This window comes from Aquila chrysaetos, chromosome 7, assembly GCF_900496995.4.
Source record: "Aquila chrysaetos chrysaetos chromosome 7, bAquChr1.4, whole genome shotgun sequence".
NCBI lineage: Eukaryota > Metazoa > Chordata > Aves > Accipitriformes > Accipitridae > Aquila > Aquila chrysaetos.
Genome location: NC_044010.1, coordinates 15,947,785 through 15,967,156, shown reverse-complemented (window position 1 = coordinate 15,967,156; position 19,372 = coordinate 15,947,785). Strand labels below are relative to the sequence as shown.

General features: G+C 42.3%; 1 protein-coding gene across 8 annotated transcripts in view; it reads left to right on the top strand.

Annotated features, from left to right (window-relative positions):
- Nucleotides 1-1,461: 1,461 nt before the first annotated feature.
- Nucleotides 1,462-19,372, top strand: part of POU2F1 (POU class 2 homeobox 1) — a 144,747-nt gene continuing 126,836 nt past the window's right edge. For 7 of the 8 annotated variants that reach the window (XR_005932893.1, XM_030019586.2, XM_030019583.2 and 4 more), the window contains exon 1: nt 1,462-1,572. Coding sequence is in view for 6 of the 8 variants with exons in the window: in XM_030019586.2 (XP_029875446.1) it covers nt 1,509-1,572 (64 nt within the window). In the remaining 2 variants the exon portion in view is untranslated. The remainder of the gene's footprint in view (nt 1,573-19,372) is intronic. The other variant, XM_030019579.2, reaches the window with a different exon arrangement.

Genomic DNA, 19,372 nt, shown 5'->3' with positions numbered 1-19,372 from the left:
CCACCTTCAGTTTCTTCTTTTTCTTTATATGGATGTACATTACAAAGCTCAGGGATAACGAGTATTTATGCAATATTAAGAATGTAAGGAAGTTTTATTTTTACTCTGCCAAATCTGTCAAGAATGAGCAAAGTTTTGCCACTCTGCCTGTTTAGCCGATTGCTTGTCCTGATTTGGAAGTTTTGAATCTAAAGCTAATTTGATTTGTTGATCCCTCTAGTCTCTTTTTTTTTACTCTACTCCCTTCTAATAAGGGAGGCAGGAAGCCTGACTCTTCCTTTCAGGCTAGTCAAAATTGATGTGGAAAGTGGAAAAGGATAAAGTACTTGTTTGAGAAAGCCACCCCAGGAGCATTGTACTGTCCAGAACGAGGGGCATGTTGCAGCGGGTTTAACAGAGGAGAATCACTTCCTTGCAATTGCTCTTTTCTGAAGGAAACACGGACCACCACTCACAAGCCCTCCTCCACGGACAACTGCAGGCTCTGTTATTTCATTTTCTCTGTATGCAATTCCTTTTTATTCATAGGGGATTAATTTTGCTTTGAGCCTGGGCAGTACCTGTCGTGCAGACGCAGTTACGACAGGCGTTTTCACACAGCCACTTGCAGATACAGCTCTTTCGGAAATGCCCTTTCAGCCTAACGGTTGTCTTTGAAGACGGTGTCATCTAGTCGCCTCTCTGTTACTACCACGATTAACTATCGGCGCTACTCCCCGTCGCTCTGGCGGCTGAACGGTTAACGAGGGCTGTACGAGGCAGGGCTGGAAATACCCGCTTCTGCTGGCAGCGGCTCCTCCCCGCCGCTTGTGCCTGCCCCGCCACCCTTAACCCGTAGCGGCCTCCGCTGCGCGAAGAAGCCCCCGGCGCCGCAGGGGGCACCCCCACGCCCCGCTCATCCAGCGGCGGGCAGACCGGCACCGCGGCGGGGGGGGGGCCGGGCCGGGCCAGGCCAGGCCGCCCTGCGCCATTCGCCACCCCCAGCCACAGCGCGGGGTGCGCAGCCCGCCCCGCTCCCACCGGGCGCCCCAGTGCGCAAGCGCCCGCGCCCCCTCCCCCCAGCACAGCGGCGCGCGGACCCGCGGGGCGGGGGCGGGGGGGGGGGCAACTGAAACCCTGGTGTGCGCGGCGCGACAGTTTACACGTTAACGAGCCCTCGGCCAGAGGTTAAGGGAAGGCAGCCGCGCGCCTGCGCAGTGCCGCGCGAAAACTGCCCGGGGAGGGGAGGCGGGCGAGGGAGCGAGTCCGCTCGCTCGGCGCATGCGCGGCGGCGCGCCTCACGCTCGACGGGACAGCGGCCGGGGAGGGCGGGGGAGGAAGGGAGAGAGGGGAGGGAAGCTTGCGCAGGCGCAGAGCGAGGCCGCGGCGCGGTCGGTTGGCGGCTGCGCAGTAGGGCGGCGAGGGGGAGGGGGCGCGCGGCGGGGGGAGGGGAGAAGGAGGGGAGGAGGAGGGGGGCCAGGAGCGAGGGAGGGTTTATCGGGCGGCCGATTTTGGTTAAAATATTCAAAATGGCGGACGGAGGAGCAGCGAGTCAAGATGAGAGTTCGGCGGCGGCGGTGGCGGCAGCGGCAGGTAATCATTACTGCATTTTACATATTCATATTCATACTCGCACACGCGGCCCCCCCGCCGCCCGCCCGCCCCGCTTAGCATAATTTATTAGTACTCAGGATTATTATAATTAACGGCACAGGAGGGAGCGGGGGGGGGGGGGGGAGAAGGAAAGCAGCCTCCCCGTGCGGGGAGACACACACACACACACGCTCCCTCCCTCGCCCGCCCGCTCCCTCACACGGAGCCGCACTCGCACCCGCCCGCACGCCGGGGCACCGGCGCCGGGGCAGGCAGCGGGGCGATGGGGGGCGGCGGCGCGGGCGGCGGCGGCGGCGCAACGGCGAGGCGGTGGGGTCGGGGTGGGGAGTCGGCGGGGGGCTGTGGGGGGGAAGCCGGGAGGGGGGAGGCATCCCCGCACCCAAAAGCGATCGGAGGTGGCTAGCCGCCACCCGGCCGGGCTCCCCCCCGGCCCGCACGCCCACAATAAAAGCCGCTTTACATATTCATGGCGGGGGGGGATGCTGCTGCTAGAGCGGTCCCGGCGGGGGCCGCGGGAGGGGGCACGGCCCGCCGGGCTGGGGGGGGGGGGCGGGCGGCCCCCCGAGTGGGGCATGTTCCCCCCCCGCCGGCACGGCGGCGGCAGGACGGAGGGGGCCGGGGGTGCGGGGCCGGGTAAGGGAGAAAGACTTGGTTTCTTCATCTCTCCTCTCATTACCCCCCCCGCCCTCCCCCGCATCCCCCCCAGCCAGGGTTATTTCCCCAGAGCCTGGGGCCTGCAGGCATGGGGTGGATGGGTGCGGATGGCCTCGGGGAGGGGTAGGAAGAAAGCGTGGTTTGGCTTTTTATTTAAAGCTGCTCCCCCCCCCCCCCCCCTCCCCAAGGGCAGGTTCAGTGTGGGGTGACTTGGAGGGGGGGTGTGCGGGCAGAGTTTCTCCGTGCCCCTCTCCGACGGGAGAGGCCGCGTGTTTGCACCCCCGAAGGCTGGATTTGCCCCGGCGGTGTTTGCCCTCCTCCCCCTTTGCCCTCCTGCTTCCGCAGCCCCGAGGGCTTGGGGGGAGCAGGGTGCTGCGGCCCCGGGGCAGGCCCCCCCCCGGGAGCCGGGCACCGGACCCGCGTCCCCTCGCCCTGGGTGCCGGGGCAGGGGCGGATGGTGGTGCCGGCAGCCCCGGTGGGCTGGCGCTGGGGGTGCGGGTCCCGTCCCTCTCCCTCGCTCTCTCTCCCTCTCCTCCTCATTTGAATAATGTCTAATTCGGGGAGGTTTATATTATTGAAATGGCCGCCTGGCTTTCCCCGCCTCTCATGTTTAGTAATTCAGACCTTTAATAACAGCCACTCAGAGCCCAACGCCGTGTTTATATTTTACATTCGCCCCATGTGCTTTTGTGGTTCAATATGATTCTTCTTTCTCGCTCTCTCGCTTTTTTTAAATTTTCTTGGCAACCCACAGGGCCCCGAGATCAAACCCAGGCTGTGTGAGGAGAGGAGGGGGGAGAGCTAGGCCCTGGCTCCTCTGGCAGGCGCCTAGGCCTCACTCTCTGCTGGTTGATTTATTTACTAATAACCAAAATGACCCCCCCATCTCCACTCCACCCCTGCCAGCAAAAACAAAACCCTCCTGGGGCTTGAGCAGCATCAGATCTGCTCATAGATTCTCAAACACTCATGTCTTTTAAATAAGGAGCTTATTTTTAATTTATAGCAACTCAAGACTGTAAAGCTGTTCCTTTCATATCTGCTTTTCAGAGGCTTGGGCATTTTTGGTCCCTTTGTCCTTGATTCTTTTCCTTAAAGGAGAGTTGCTTCTAATTTACGTTTCCTGGCACTGAGAGAGCTATAGAAGACACACTCAAAATCTGAACAGCTTTCCTCCTCCCTCCGAACACAAACAGAATTGAATACATTGAAGATAATCTTATTCACCTTCTTTTTGCTTAATGTGGATGCAGTTTAGCAGTGCAGTGTGTCAGAAGCTTTTGTTGCTACTTGTATCTTTGACTGTTCTGGGTTGTTTCCCCCCCCCCCCCTTTCATTTAGATCTGGCTTTCAAGACAGAAGATACTACTAGGCAGTACAGGGTCTAGAAAGGAAGATAAGTTTTCTGTGATTGTGTCATAAGAACACCAAGTGAAAATTGAAATTAATCCTCTTAAATTGTCTGGAGTAATTCAGTTTTAAACCAGATATTAGACTACGTAGAAAACAAATGGTCTACTTCATTAAAAAGAGGCAGTAATTTAAAAAAGATACTTATGCAGGGATGTGTTTCACATAAAACTGTGTAGGTTTTCATTAGTGACCATTGTTTTCACCCTGTGGAGAAAAAGGACAGAACAGCAGGGTACTTCAAAGTAGCAGTGCCAGATTGGTGTGTAAACATCTTTGAAGCATGGCTAGGAAGAGAGTTCATATACAAATGCAGACAGCGTGTTTTGTAGTTTGGTTCTAAATTTAATTTGTCACAAAATACTGTGCTGCAGCTAATGAAAAGCATTTTGATTTAAAAAATAATGAACGACTCAGATTATTTATCATTTTTCTTCACCCTTGGTGAAGACAGGCCTTGAATACTAGAAGAAAAATTCTGTAGAAGCGGTAATGAGACTGTTCAGGTGACTGACTGTTTCACAGACCAACAGCACAAGGCTGGCTGGACAAAAAGCAGTAATATGATTTCATGCCTTAAATAGCATATGTTTTTGCACTCGCTTCACAAGATGTGGTCAAGCCGATGATGTCATTGGCCAGAGGACAAGGTGCAGTTAATTTGATTTATTGACCTGGGGTGAGGTGTAGCACTGAAACCTTCTCATAGGGAAACCATTTATCTGAGGACAATTTCCTTTATAGCAGCAATTTAACCACTGCTGAGACCGTAGATATTTTATCCAGCATGATAAAAATGTACGCTGCATCTTGCAAACAAAATTTCTTTGTCACTGACGTTTTAGTAATTTTTATAGAATGGAATACTGGACAGTGGCCTTGTGCAGTCTTATGGCTGAGCTGGCGTTTATAACTCTGAATTCAGGTATTTACATGCCAAAATACAGATGTATTTCTCTCAGACATATATTTGTGTGCCTGTGTTGTAGCTTAAAATTTTACTGGAACGTGATGTGGATAGAAATGTGTTTTTACCAGTGAAGCCCATAGGCAACGTGTTAGTGGGAAGCCCCTTTTCCCAAACCCTGGTGTCATCTTCACTTGTCAGAAGGTGCCAAGACTAGTGTGTGGGTATTACTCCTCATTCTTGAGTAAGGACTTTCATGTTAGTTAAAATCTGACACCCACCAGTGATAAAGCTGCTTCTTGGACCTTCTCTATCAGTAGTGAGTGGGAGAGTAAAAGAAACTTTTTTTTCTTCCATATGGACTACCTGGCTGTGGTGAGTGGAGGGTTGTGCTACTGTTGCAGTGCTTCCTAATTCTTGCCACGGGGATATGTTCTCCTATTTTGTCTGTCCTTTCAGCTTTTATTTTATTAGGGACAGAAGAAAGAAGGCTTGTCCTCCCCATGAAATAGTTCCACTGCCTGATTACCTCTGATCAGTTATGAAGGTGGCTCTGCCTTTTTTTCTTATTTTCTTTTTTTCTTTTTCAAAACTGACCAAAACTTATCAGTCTAACAGCTGGTTGAAAGATAGACTAAGCTATGTCAGTAGCCATGCTGCCGCATGTGGAGCATAATTGGGAAGGTGTGTGTCAGTATGGTGACTTCACAACTAGAGGAGCTAGAGCTTACTCCTCACTTCCTAGAAGGACGGGGGAAGAATCTGAGCTTCCCACCCTGTCATTTTAAGAGGAAAAAATCTCAAGTTTGCTGTCACTAACAATTTCTCAAAGATTACCCTGCAGTAATAATTCAAGCATGTAAGTGTTAATACTGACTTCCTGATGCTGAATGTGGATAGCTTCTGAATGCTTGTCTTAGCAAGTAATGGTGATGATGTCTGGAGCTGCCTCACTTGATGGAATTGGTGAGGTAGCCTTCAACTCAGTCTGTCCATTAAACCTAGGAAGCACCAACATATTCTGTGTTAGCAGTCTCTTATGTGGTGTGAAGAAGTGTTGTTCCTACTTCTGCTTGATTGTAATAATGTATTGCCCAGAAAAAATGAGATTTTGAACACCGTTGTCACTTAAATGATATTTGTTAAATTTCCAGTGGTAAATTCCACGTTTAAAGTAGCACACTTTTGCTGTTTTCTTTATGTTCAGATGTGTGAGGATGCAAAGAATTTTGGGGTAAATGTTTTGTCCATGCTGTCCAGAATGTTTTTGATTGATCTGTCATCCAGCTTCTTTCTGTTAAATAGTATTCATCACCTCCACAGACACGTGTTCGTTTTCTCTCGTGGTTCTCTGGCAAATTTGCAGTAGTTTTTTGTAGCATGCAGTAAGTTTTCATTAGCTTTCCTCAAATTTTGGCTCTGGTGGAGTTCAAGACTTCAAAATAGATTACAGCATTTTTAATGTGCAAATCTAGTCAGTTAATTTTCTTAACCTTTTTTCAGCATTATTTTCTATTCCCCTCAAACTGTTGTGCCCGTAGGACAATAATCTTGATACTGCTATTGTATACAGCTGACAATTAGGCAGCCTCTGCTACTTGCACTTAGAGCTTTATTATTTTTATCTTCAGAGAATCAGTCACAGTCCTGGCAAATGACTGTCTCGTATGACATACGTATTTTCATTCTCTGTGACAAAGCTGTTGTCAAAAGGAGGTGTTGAACAAAATTAAGTATGACTTGAGTATCCCAAATGTGATATGCTTGGTTTAGGTGCTTAAACTAGTACGTGAATGAAAGACCGTCTCACGTTGCTGGATAGACTTAGAGTGCTGACTGTTTACTACTGCAGAGATTTGCTTCTGTGTTAACAGATTCTCCCACCCCTTTTCCTAATGTGCTACATTGTTATACAGGGCAAGTTAAGCGTGGGATTTGTTGGACTGAATGCAGGAGAAAAATTTAAGGAAAGATACTGGTCTTGGTTAGTGTGTATTAAGTAATTGTATTTCACTTGAAACTCTTTGACAATTGCTAATCTGAGAAAAAACATACACATAGGTGTATTTTCCTTTCTATAGTTCTTTGCATTAAATTTCTTGAATTGTGTGAATAGGTCCTCATGCTGCTTCATGCGCACTTATTTTTCTCTGTAGAAAAGGAAATAATTACTTAAGATCTCAGTATTATTCCTTTCCCTAGTTTCTTATTTCATAACTAGCTAGGAAATACCCACATTTGTTAACATAACTATTATAAATTATGAGCTCTGTAGTGCATTACAAAGTCTTTGCAAAAGGAGTTTGTTTTTTTTTAATAAACTGCTACTGGCTAATTGAATTAGTTTAGGGTTAATAAACAACACAGTTGAGTGATGAAGTGTTGGTTTGGTATAGAGGATTTACTGGGTTCCAATCCTGAGTTTGTCACCAGTTTTGCTTGCTTTGCTGTTCTGGGCTAAGTCTGTGTAATGGGAATTACAGAGCACGTTTTCATAGGGGTGTTGCTGGGGGAATGATTAGCTAATGTTTTGTAGTATTTCTGAAGGTGAGAGTACTGTGGTTCTTCTGCTTTTACATGTAATCATCCAAGCTTGTGCCCAGGTTAAACTTTGCTTAGGGTGTTTCAGTGCTGGTACTGTTTGTGTACTCTGATCAGTGATGAAGGCCTCCTGTTGTAAAGGCACAGATTACTGTCAGTTCTAACTACAATGTGTTGTAGATCTGCTGTAGGGTATGCAGTTCAATGACAGTTTAAATCAGGCTGAGCCTGGCCTCATCTCCCTGTGTGTTCCTGCCCCCTTCTCTGCACTGGTGCAGATGCTTGCCTCATTCCTTTGCTGAGCTAGTTCAGGGAATTAAATTGGCAGAAAACAAGCCTTGCCAAAAATAATGAATAGTTTTTTTGTTGGTTTAGCTCTCTGAACTGGCTTACAATGAGTTTAGACAAATAGCAGTACCAATCAAGGAAGGGAACAAGAAGCACACATGTTGACCCAAGTCTTCTCATAATTTCATTCTCTCTGATGGCTTTCCTGTTGGCATAAATGGAGAGTCATGCTCTCAGCCATGTGATCCTAGCACTTACTGGTTTCCAGGATGCTCTAGCTTAACTTGCTAACCTGGTGGAGAACTAGCTCCAGATCATTTTAGATCTTTGGTCTGTGAGTTGAAGTTGGCTCAACAAAGGCCTTCAAGTGCAAGAGAGAGGATAGAACCATGTGAGTGAAAGTGGAGGAAGGGGAGAGAAGGAAGAGAAGCGAAGCTTCCTCTTTTCAAAAGCAGCAGCAAGCATTCTGGTTAGCTTAGTTGTATTTTTTAACTTTGCTTTTAGATTGACATAAATGGCTGTGAAACAACAGTTGATTGAGTTGATGAACACAGGTTGATCTAAAATGGTACTGGCCCAAGGGAAGTGATGGAAATGTATAGCCATGGGCACTACGCTAGACCTCCTATTCTAGCAGCAGGCTGTACATAGATCACTGAAGCCAGTGATGAAACTGCACCTAAGTAAGAGAGTAGCTTAGAAACCAATAGATGCTGAAAATTTGGCATGGTTTGTGCTGTCATAGGTATGATTGCATTAATGGTAGCCACAGCAGAAACTCATAAAAATTGTGGATGAGATCTTTAAGTGGCTCCCATTATTTTAGTGCTGCTCACAGTGAGACACCTCTCTAAAAAGTAGTGTGGCTTAGAAGGACATATTGGCAAAAGTACTTGGGAAATTACAGACACTGTTACTTCTGCTAAATTTTGGACTGATATCCCTGTAGAGCAACCTTTAAAAAAAAAAAAAAAAAAAAAACCCAACCAAAAACAAACCACAAAAACCCCAAGCATAACTGCTTCAGCTGTTTAACACAATCACTCTGAGACAGATTTATCTTTTCTAAATGTCGTGATACTGTGACAAGGAACCTTTTGCTCATCAATCCTTTTATTTTTTTCTTCCCAGAAATCAGATTTGGCTGTATAGAAATGAAGTAGCATATATAGCATGTTCGACACTGTATGACAGGGCATGAAGTTTTGGAAAAGGAAGATATGAACAGCTAAGTTACTAAAACAGTAAATACAGTTGAAGACTTAAAAATACGTGTAGAAAAAACGGTCAAATTAGGTTGGAGATGCAGCTTACTTCTTTTTTCCCCTCCTTTTCTTTAAGGGCTGGTAGGAAGTCACCATCCTTTTTGCAGTGAGCTCCTTTGCTATTTGTTCTCTTTGTCCTTTTGATGATTCAGTTTTATTTGAAAAATACCATGTGGCTTAGTAATTTGTGCCTGACCGTACTAGTGTGAAGTTGTAGCTTTATACTACTTGGATAGAGCTGAGGGGGAGGAGTATACAGTGAATACAGGTAGAAATGACTCAGATGTTTGATGAATCACTCATTTCTACATTATTAACTAATACAGCCTACTGAATGAGAAATAAGATTCAAGTTTCTTCCAGGAGTCCTGTTGCAAAGATGCCTTTCTTACCTGCTGATCTTTAGTAGGTTATAGCTTTTATTTGAGTTTTCAAATGTAGGTTTAAATAGATGTTTGAATTTGCTTATTTCTAAGGCTGCAGAGAGATGGTTATGCCAGGAAATGCTACCTCCCCTCCCTACCAACTCCTCTGGGGGTGTTTCCCACCCCATCCTCCAATGCATGGACACACACCTGTGTGCAAACATACTTTAGTAAAAGTACCAGAAAGCTTGGGCTGGGGACAGTTTTTCCTAGCTCTGATTGTAGTAGTAGAAGACATTACTGCTTCTGACTGTAGGAGTTCCCTGTTCCCCTGCACCTATTGGTGGGTCTGCCCATTTGGGTGCTGTCTAATCCATTTCAGTTAAAATTAGTAGGGTTAGTAAAGACTGTGATCTAAGCTGCCTAAAGTAGCCCAGATAATTCCAATTGAAATCTGTAAGTCATCATACCTGAGGGTACAGTTCATGTTACATTTAATTCAATTTAAGGGTGGGCTGCTGCCAAAAAGAAGTGGGAACATAAGCAGAAAGAGTATTGGGCCATCACTTTCTGGACTATTGTCCGTTTTGACACAGCCTGTGTAAAACAGTGTCCTAGCTTCTGGCAGAAATGGGTTGGGATTGTGTGGAGAAACTGCAGGTAGGAGGGCAAAGGGAGCAGTAACTTCCACTTGTAATGTTTGTTTCTGAATGAGGGTGTCTGTTCTCAGTGTTAGAAAGACATGTTCCTTTTCAGATTTTAATAAACTTTCCAGTGCTACTTTTCTGTTTTTATTCAATTTATGTTGATCTGAAGTACACAATGTAAATTGTTATGAGTATTTCCAGTATCTCAAGTGAAGCATGCGATTTACAAGTCATTTCCCTTAAACAGACTTTATCATAAGATTATATTTACTTGCTGTTCCATTTCAGTCAGAATATAGTTACTTTAGACAGCTTATGGCGACAAAGCCAGCTAAACTTGGGAACTTAAGAATATCTTTCAGAACAGTTGAGAACTTACACTTCTGCATATTTATTTGTTTAGTCCGAGGTCTAGTAGCTTCTGACTTCGAATCAGTCACACTGTCTCACACAGCAAGTTGTTTGAATTGCACCGTTGCTAACCTTTATCCAACTATTATTTTACTGCCAGCATAGCTCCTCTTTGGTTAGGATGGGTGTGCCAAAGTAAGGAAGAAGCCATCAGCTACCAGGCTGCACTGCTGCATATCGAATTTTGCCAACCACTGCCTTAGAAAATGTGTTGAAGTAGCAGCAGTTGTAGGACGGACTTTTAGTCAAAGCTCTCAAATGAGGACACATCAGGTGGAAAAGTGTAAACTAGAAACCTGATCACTTTCCAAAGTTGATTTTACTCAGTTTTGCAAAAAAAGATCTTCTAAAGTTGCAGAAATTTTTCATGTATCTGGTTTTAAACTAACCTTTGCTGCTTACCCTTATTCTTTTTTCAGTGTGTGTAAGGTTGTACAAAGAAGGGCTAAGCAGTCGGTTGCATGTTGGTCTTCACCTCTGGCTCAGGCAAGTGCTGAGCTGCAAGTTCTTGGCATTTGGTAATGTAATCAAAGGAACTATTCCTATCCCTGTCCTTGCCCTGTTTTTATGCTCTTTCCTAGGTGTCTGCTATTGGAGGAGGATCAGGTAGATCTTTGGTCAAAGCCAGTACGGTGATTTTATTATTCTCTTTCAAACAAAAAGAAAACACCTTTCCCCTTATTTCTCAGTCCATCTTAAGTTTTGTAAGTGGTTCTTTTCCTATCCTAAAGTGCTCAGGAATGCCATAAAAGAGTTCAGGAAAGATGATATTCCTTATCTGCTCTGCATGTTTCCAGCTCTGAGAAACAACTGGGGGGTTGCTCCAAGGGCTTTCCTACTAATTTCTAGTTCCCTACCAGGAACCACCTTATATGGTTCAGTTCAGTGGTGCAGAAGGGACTTGTTCCAAATATACTAAGGACTGACTAAAGCCCAGTGCCCTAAAACTTCCTGAGAATGCGCTTCAGCCATGCATGTGTTGGGGAAAAACTTACTCATTAATATTGTTCTCAACATAGTTAAAATTGAAAATGGATCCAGGCACATCTTGTAACACATTTTAATAATATATATAGTAAACATAACTCTTCATAAACTAACAGCTAAATTTAAAGGATATAGCATTGTATTTAAGTGCTTATACACTTAAGTTTTCTGTAATTGTGGATATGGAAGTTTAAATAAAGGCATAAAGAGTTCGAATAGTCATTTGGCATCTTAAATCCCCTAGCCTTTCTCAGCTGATTTGCTGGGGTAGAGAGCAGTAACAGGTAGTGTTTCTTTGTGTTGTGGTGTCTCTAGTCAGGTTTGCAAGTGTTGTGGGTATCTTTGAAGATCCTAGCAGAAAATTTTCAGTTGTTGCTTCTGTTATAATATTGATAAATGAAAGATAAAAGAAAAAATACCATGTACAAAGGTAGGCCAGCACTTATATCTTCTTATTCCCCTATCTAGTGTTAACATAAGCAAAAGTTAGACTTAACAGGAGGACTGTTGGGGAAAACATAATTCAAAAAGTTCATTTTAAAGTTATATAAAAAGCTTTCTTAAGTATTGAGACAATCCATAATTTTCTGTGTGCACTCAGAGAAGACACATTAGTTGCTTAAGGGATCAGTTAATCTGTCAATCTTTCAAAAAGCAAAATTAAGTGCAGGAACAGTGGTATTTTTTTCATTACTTATTAAGTAGTGATTTCATATTGTGCGGGTTAGAGCTAGAAATGCTGTGTTTACTAATGGGGAAGGGAATGTCATTGCCATTTGTCCTATATTTACATCACAAATAGGTCTCTGAATTGTACAACACAGACACTTCAAGAAATTTATACTCAGAATTGCAGAGAAGTTGAGAACTCTGCATTTCCATGTAACTTGCTTGAGGTTTTATCAACTTGCCTCTTTCAGTTTTCTGAGTTTGTGGCAGTTATATTAACTGTATTTGGTGTATTAGTATATATGCTTGTATACACAAGTTATCACCGAAGGCAGCATCTGTTCCTAAGGTTTTTGAAAACATGTGGAAGATTGTTAATTTCTTTACTTTTCAGTGGCAGGGAGTAGACTGACACACTGAACAATTTCCTTAGAATGTGTTGTCAACTATAGTCATTTCCCAAGTGCACTTCACGTTGCAGAAGGTTAGTTAAACTGGGGATTTTCATGGCGTCATCATTCAAGTAGTAATCATCATTCAAGTAGTAATCATCTTTCTTGGTTGTGTGAAATAATATTAGGAGAACACTGAAGACAGAAACTTATGGTGTACAGCTGTCTACTAATCATCTGTATCTGAAACTCCTTGGTTTATTGTTTGTATTCTCTACTTTGTCTAATACTCATTTGTTGAGGCAGTCTTTATAAAGAGAGCAGGTACTGGAGAGGCAAGTTACTTCAGTAGTTCTGTCCTTTGGTTTTGGTGTAATCTGTGTACTTGATAGCAATAGAGAAAGTGTCCAACAAAGGCATGAAGCCAATATAGAAATGTAATCTGTGTACTTGATAGCAATAGAGAAAGTGTCCAACGAAGGCACAAAGCCAATATAGAAATGTGGTGCTGTTTAATTGGTAACTAGGACGGGTTTGTTTTCTTAGAAGCTGAATAAACCCATCAATGCATACTGAAACTGTTTAGACATATTGACTAATTGCATACGGTTGTGTGGAAGTGTTCTTTGGTCCACCAATAATTTATGGATTGCTCTTTAAGAACCATTGAGGTAGCAAATAAGTATACTTATACTATATAGTGTGGTCTGAGTGTTAAAATTTGTTTTGAAACAATTTCTTTGGTGCTAATCAATTCTAAGGTTGAACTGTGAAACATTATCTGGTATTACTGACCTACAACTGACTTTTTTATTCAGCAAGTTAATATAAAGAAGTTAATTTTTCAGGTTCATTTTCCTTCATGTGCCTTTGTAATACTGAGTGATTTATTTCAACAAATATTTGAGATTGAAACATCAAATGTGGCATTCGTGCATTTAATACTTAACTGTTAGTCACAAACCTAATTGTGACCTGATAAATTGTCAACTGCTTAGGTTTTGGGGGGGGGGGTGGTGTTGTGTTTTTTTTTTTTTTTTTTTTTTAAAGATTTAATTTCTGAAGCTTTTATATTTGTGAATGGTGAGGAGCTGGGAATAGCAGATATTAACTCATGTAAAAGAGGACTGTTAGGAGGAAAAGGGGTGGTGTTTTTATTTACAAGAAAGCTACTCCTGGGCTGTTCTCAGAGCCCTGCAGATTTGAAGCATTGCATTTAGTGAGTGCATGAAAAATGCGCGACTGGTGTTTGAAGGCCCTGCTGGGGCAGTCCTTAAACAAAAGGAGTTGTGGGCTCTAAATATGGAATATGTTCTTTATTAATTAGTTCTGCTGCTGTGTGACAGTTCCAGTTTGACTATCTGTCTGGCTTGTTGAAATAAGAACTGGAAAATGTTTTGTTTCTTTTTCTTTGGAGTTTTTGCCCTCTGTTTCATGTCTGAACAGAGGTTTGTTGTATATGACTGCAGTCATATGCATAGGAGAGGAAAGTGCAAAGAGAAGAATTACTCTGTACTGGAAAAATTGAGGAACACTGTGGAAGAAACCCATCATTCTTTCAATTAGAATCTTTTTATCATGTGTATACTTTATCAGACTTCTTTATGTGTCCCCAAGTGTTTAAAAAGTATCACACCAGGTGAACAAAATAAGAGGTATTGAAAAGGCAATCTACTTACAGTAATACCTTATTTCCTATGTTGTTGACTGGATTTGTGTTTGAATAAGAACATTTCTTTTGTGGCAGCTCCTTGATTCTGCAGTGAAGGCAGTATTCTGTGCTTGATACTAGCTAGTTGCCATGGCAACAATTATGATGTCATGAATTCAGTACAGTGACTTCACTGCAGTGTATTTTATCTTTATTCTTAGTTTTCTTCAGATCTTGCTAGCAAACCAGAAAGCATCTACGTGTGATACTGTGACTTGTTTATTATGTGATAATGATGACTAATATGATCCAGATCTCTCAAAGTAAACCTAATTACTGCTTACTTTCAATCTCAATCCTAAAGTCTGGGAAACTAAGACCTTGCATTTCTATTTATCTGGACCTGTTTCAGCTATATTAGCCCAAAAAGTTTGCTAATAGGAATGAAGAGGAAAATACTTTTTTTTTTTTAATCACTCAGATGTGATTCTTTTCAGCTGAGAGAAATGGAGAGAAACGTATGTACTTTTAAAACTGAAAATGTGAGAGTAGCAGTGTCCTGTTATGTCTCCTCCCAGAATAATTTGTTAAATTCTGGCTTGCCTTTCTTAGTCCTGTTGTTTTCTGAAGCAGGTGAAATGTTCCAAGGGTTTGTTGACCCGCAAATTGTACCAGGAAACTTCCTGCCCATCAGCCTTCAGAAATGGTCAGCTGTTTTCTGCTGTCTGAGCACTTCCATTTATCACCGGCTTGTGCACCTCCATTTCACAGGTAGCAGAGCTGACTGTTCAGTGCATACTCTCACCCTGTCCTCCATTGCCTTCTGATAGTCAAAGAGAAGTATTTAGCATTTTTCCTCTATTTTAAAGTATATTTTTTTGGCTCCAAATTTATCCCCAGTAAAAATGTCAATAAAAACATAGAGTTTAACTAGCCTGCATTTCTTTTGTTGACTTAACTGTGTGTCTGTTTAGAGCTGGCTTAGTGGCTTAACTCAAAGGTTGCCTGAGACTTCTGGGCCATCTGACTTTTACATTATCAGTGAACAGCGCAAAGTGTTTTAAAGTGGTATGCTAGGTATTTTTTGTAAGGCTTTTTTTGGCCTCTGCAAGTAGAAGGTTCTTCACCTTTGGCTTAGTTTGACAAAGGTAGTTTCCATGTATAGATAGTGCCTAAGTATGTTGTTGTAAGTGTGCTGAAAACCTTTCTAATAACAGGAGAAAATGTAGGATGTGCTGATTTCTTCCTGTGGCTTACTGCTGCAGCGATCATTTGCATTAAATTGTATTGAGCATATATCCATTTAGGTGAAGTTAGAATTAAATGACCTCTTCACATTTTTCTTCCTCTTAAGAAAGGTGGAGACTTGAAAAGCACCCACTAGCAAATGAGAGGGTGTCATGGACAGCATGTAAGGAAGATGAAAAATGTAACAGGAAAATCGAAGTTGCAGTTGTCTTTCTGCAGAAAAGAAAAAATATCCTGTGTAGCCTGTCATTTATGGTAAGCATACCATGGAAGTTGAATTGTGGCATGCTGCAACTGGAGTTAAGAATATGTGATTGAGATGTTTTTGTTAATGAGCTACTAACAGGGAGCAAACTGCAAAATACTGTTGCAGGTAATGTTGTTCCCATTACCTAAGTGCCGAGGTCCTGTGCTTGAAGATTTGCTGGTTTATGTTGGTACTGGCTGTGCTTAGTAGCTTTTTTCTTTAATCGGCACAAATGTGCTAGTGATGGGGTAGCTTGTGTTAAATTCTAAATGCTTTTTCAAAATGGCAAACATTTTTATCTTGCTATAACACCTGTGCACATGGAGTCTTTTATTAATTTAAGAGTACTGGTATGATTTGATTGCTGAAATTTTTAGTCTTTAGACTAGGTTTGTATGATCCTCAGAGTAGCCTTTTGTAAATTAGTTTTTGGGGGGTTTATGTTTCTGTTAATTACTAAACATTAAGGTTTTTCTAAACATGTAGGTTTTCAAGATGTGATTGGACAAGGTGATAGAGAATCTCATCTAGGTACCCTTTCTCACAGAAGGTTAGACCAGGTGATCTTTCAAGGTTCCTTCCAACCTGGGTTAGTCTAGGATTCTAGGATTGAGCTGTTGGAAGGAATAGCAGCTTTCTTAACTGACGTATCTGCGTGTTAAAAATTGCTAACTCAAAACTCTTAATTTTTTAGTCACGTGGAGATTAGATCATTCGTTTCCAACAGCGTTTGCATGAACGAGTATTGCATTTAGAAACAGTATTATGGCAGTTAGTACCAGACTGAAAATATATGAAATTTAAAGCTCTGGACTGCAGGTGTCTTGGCAATGCAAATTCTTCTGAAGTGAAAGGGGAGTGTAGAAGTTTTTTTCTGGAATGCTTAGGAAAAGCGATCACCTCTACAAAACTTCAGTGTGTGAAAACAAAAGGAAACTTGGAATGGAAAAAAGCAAAAATAAGTTTTACTGTGTGAGTCCCTTGTTCTCCTTTATGAATGGATGAGTGTGTGGCCTATCTACAGTATATAGATCAGAGGGGAACCTGCTGCACTTTCTTCAAATGTAGTAACATTTAAGAGAATGGGATGATGAGGGGGAACAGCAACCACAAAACACTACCACTACCCCCTGCCCCCAACTGTTTTCTTTTAGAATTATTAAATGAAGCAACCTAAACTTTCAGTGCTTGCTTTTATTCCACTCATAATTCTTCTATGAGAACCAGTTACATTCTTGCCCACTGGGACTTGGGAAATAAATAAGCTAATTGGAATTGCCTCAGCTAGTGCTGTTGCTTCTGCTTAAAGATACAGCATAAAACCAAGTTAGTACATTAATGCCTAGTTCACATTACAGGCTTCTACTTGCTTTGTTTATACAGAGTGACTAGAACCTGTCTTATAAGTTATTACCAATACTGGTAGTGCATGGAAGAATGGTAATATTGGTGGAAGTACGGCAAAGTAATTGGCTTGTGTTTCAGGATGCAGTGGCAGATAGTGGCTTGAGTTTGTGTTTATTCAGGGGCTAGGACTAATGGTGATGTTTTGGTACTTTTTTGGTTGCAGCTTTGAAGACTTCTTTTCCAGGTCAGCAGCTCCAACAGGATTTCAGTGAAAAGAGTTAAAATGCTTGGATGGGTTACTTTGCAGTGCCTGCTTCAGAGCCCAGAACCAAATTTGGTTCAGAATCGGAGTGTGTGAAAGAGGAGTTAACAGAAGAAACTGGAGGCTTGAAGGGCTGCTTGCTACTGTAGAAAGGTTAGGAAGCTGGAAGTGCCAGGGAGGTGTTTCGGGGACAGGACCTGGTGAAAAGCTGAGCTTCTAAACTTGGTCCTGCTCAGGGGTCCCTTCTGACCTATTAACCTACCAGTGGGTTCACCTATCATTATTCTGAATATGAGGTGACCTAACCCACTAGTCCTTTGCTGCTTCCAGTCTGCTGGTGAAGTCTATGAATAGCATCACAGGTAGAGAGACACCTTTTTAGATGTGGCCTGTCCTCTAACAAAAACTCTGTCTTTAGAGGACAGGGTTTTATTGGCTTCATAAATTGCTGTGTCTCTTGCAAACACCTATATAGAAAGTTCTATGTATCATCTTTCAAAGCAGTTAAGTGTTTGAAGTTTAATGTTTTGAAAGCAATCAGGAGAATCTTCATTAGTACAGGGGGTCTGGCCTTAACAAGCATATATTAAAATCATTATAGATGAGCTTTGGAGAAAATATACTGCATTAATTGGGAGCCATGTGAAAGCCTCCATGACAAATTTGTAAACGGAGATGGGTGATTCCCCCTCACACCTAGGTCTACGGCTGGGAGTGCTGTGGGCTGCTACGGTGACATGGTTATCTTGGCCTCAGCAGGCTGCCTGGCTCCCTTTTTCTGCAGCTCTGATTCAGATTACCCAGCAGTCCTTGTGCTTTGCCATGATCAAACGATACAGCCCTCACAGAAAAATGTGCTACTCAAAGCTCTGTGTGGCTCCTGTAGCCAACTTGATCTATACAATGGGAAATAGGAAAGCCTTCTTTATCTGATTAAACAGCTGACTTTGGCATGAAATCTCCTTTTTAATATCAACTTGGTGGAACTGCTATGACAATAAAAATGCCTTTTTTTTTTTTCCTCTTGTTGGGAAAGCAAAAAAATCGACACTTCCTCGTTTCATGTATTACTGCCAGAGCATTCTCTGACATTCTTTGAGTTTAATCGTCAGATGCGATACCCTGGTTGTACTTAAGCACATAACTTTTCAACTCATTATTAACTGCCAGCATCCGTGCTACATGAGGGTTTTTTCATGGTGACCTCAACTATTCTTTCTTCTTGCTTGCTATATTGGAGTTAAATTAATCGATAATAAAATGAATCATGTTTCAACAGTAATCATTAAATTACAGACATCGAATCATCAGTTTGGGAAATTACTGTGCCTGCTTTAATAGTGAAACATTACCTTGCACACAGAAATTTAAAAATACAGTATATTTTCTTCTAAAAATGTGGATTCTTCTTCAGCAGTTCCTTGATAAAGAACTTTCCTGTCCTCCTTTTGGCACCAAGTTGTGATTTTACTGAAACAGAAACATACTGTTAGTGGTTGAAGTACTGTGTTACCATGCATGTTATTTTGTCCCAAAGCACAATAGAAGATACTGTACTTAAGGCGCAAACTTGAAGAAACAAACTGTCCTAATAACCCACTTGAATAGAAAGAAAAGGTGAAGGTTTGCTATAGCCTTTTTGGAATTTTCAAGGCTGTTACGTGAATGGTGTTAGGATAAACACATTTCCAAGTCCTGAATTTCTTTTTAAAAACAAATGTAAATTTTGGGAAATAACTTTCCCATTAACACACACGAATGATATTTTAAAAGTAAAATACATACATGGTTAACGAGAAAAAGTTTGATAAAGTTGTCTGTATTAAAAAAAAAAAAAAAAAAAAAAAGGCAGGTTAACTGTGTCTCTCTTTTTTTCCCCAAAGAACTCTATTAATGTATCCGTAACTAATTTGAACCTACTGAGACTTACCTACTGAGGCTCCCACTACAATGTAGGTGATGACTCAGGTGGTCAAGTTTGACTTTAATTCCAAATAGTAGGCATGAAGCAGTGCTCCTTCTGTATCCAGATTACCATGCATAATAAGCACGTCTTAATGAACCTTCAAAGATTACTCTCTATTCTGTATTATTGTCAATGAAAACCACTAGTGATAACTTTGTATAAGATGGCCCCATTTAATGATGTTAGGTGATTCAAATTTTTAAAACGACTGCATTTGCAGCCAAGTGTGGGCTGCCTCTGTAGTAAATGGAGAGAAGGAAAGGTTCATTTCAGTAACCTAACAACAGCTTTTATGATTAAACTTTTTGGTTTCTGGTTTTGCTTTCTCTAGATAATTTTGGTTTTTTGGGGGGCTTGGGAAAGGAGATATTTTTATGCCCTTTTCTTTTTGATGTCTTGCTTAAGATTCCTTGCTTACCAAACATACACATACTTACTTCTGTTGCAGTGCTATGGTGGAGAAAAGATTTGGGGGAAAGGGAGAGGAAGCACAAAGGCGGGGGAATAAGCCATCAAAAAGTG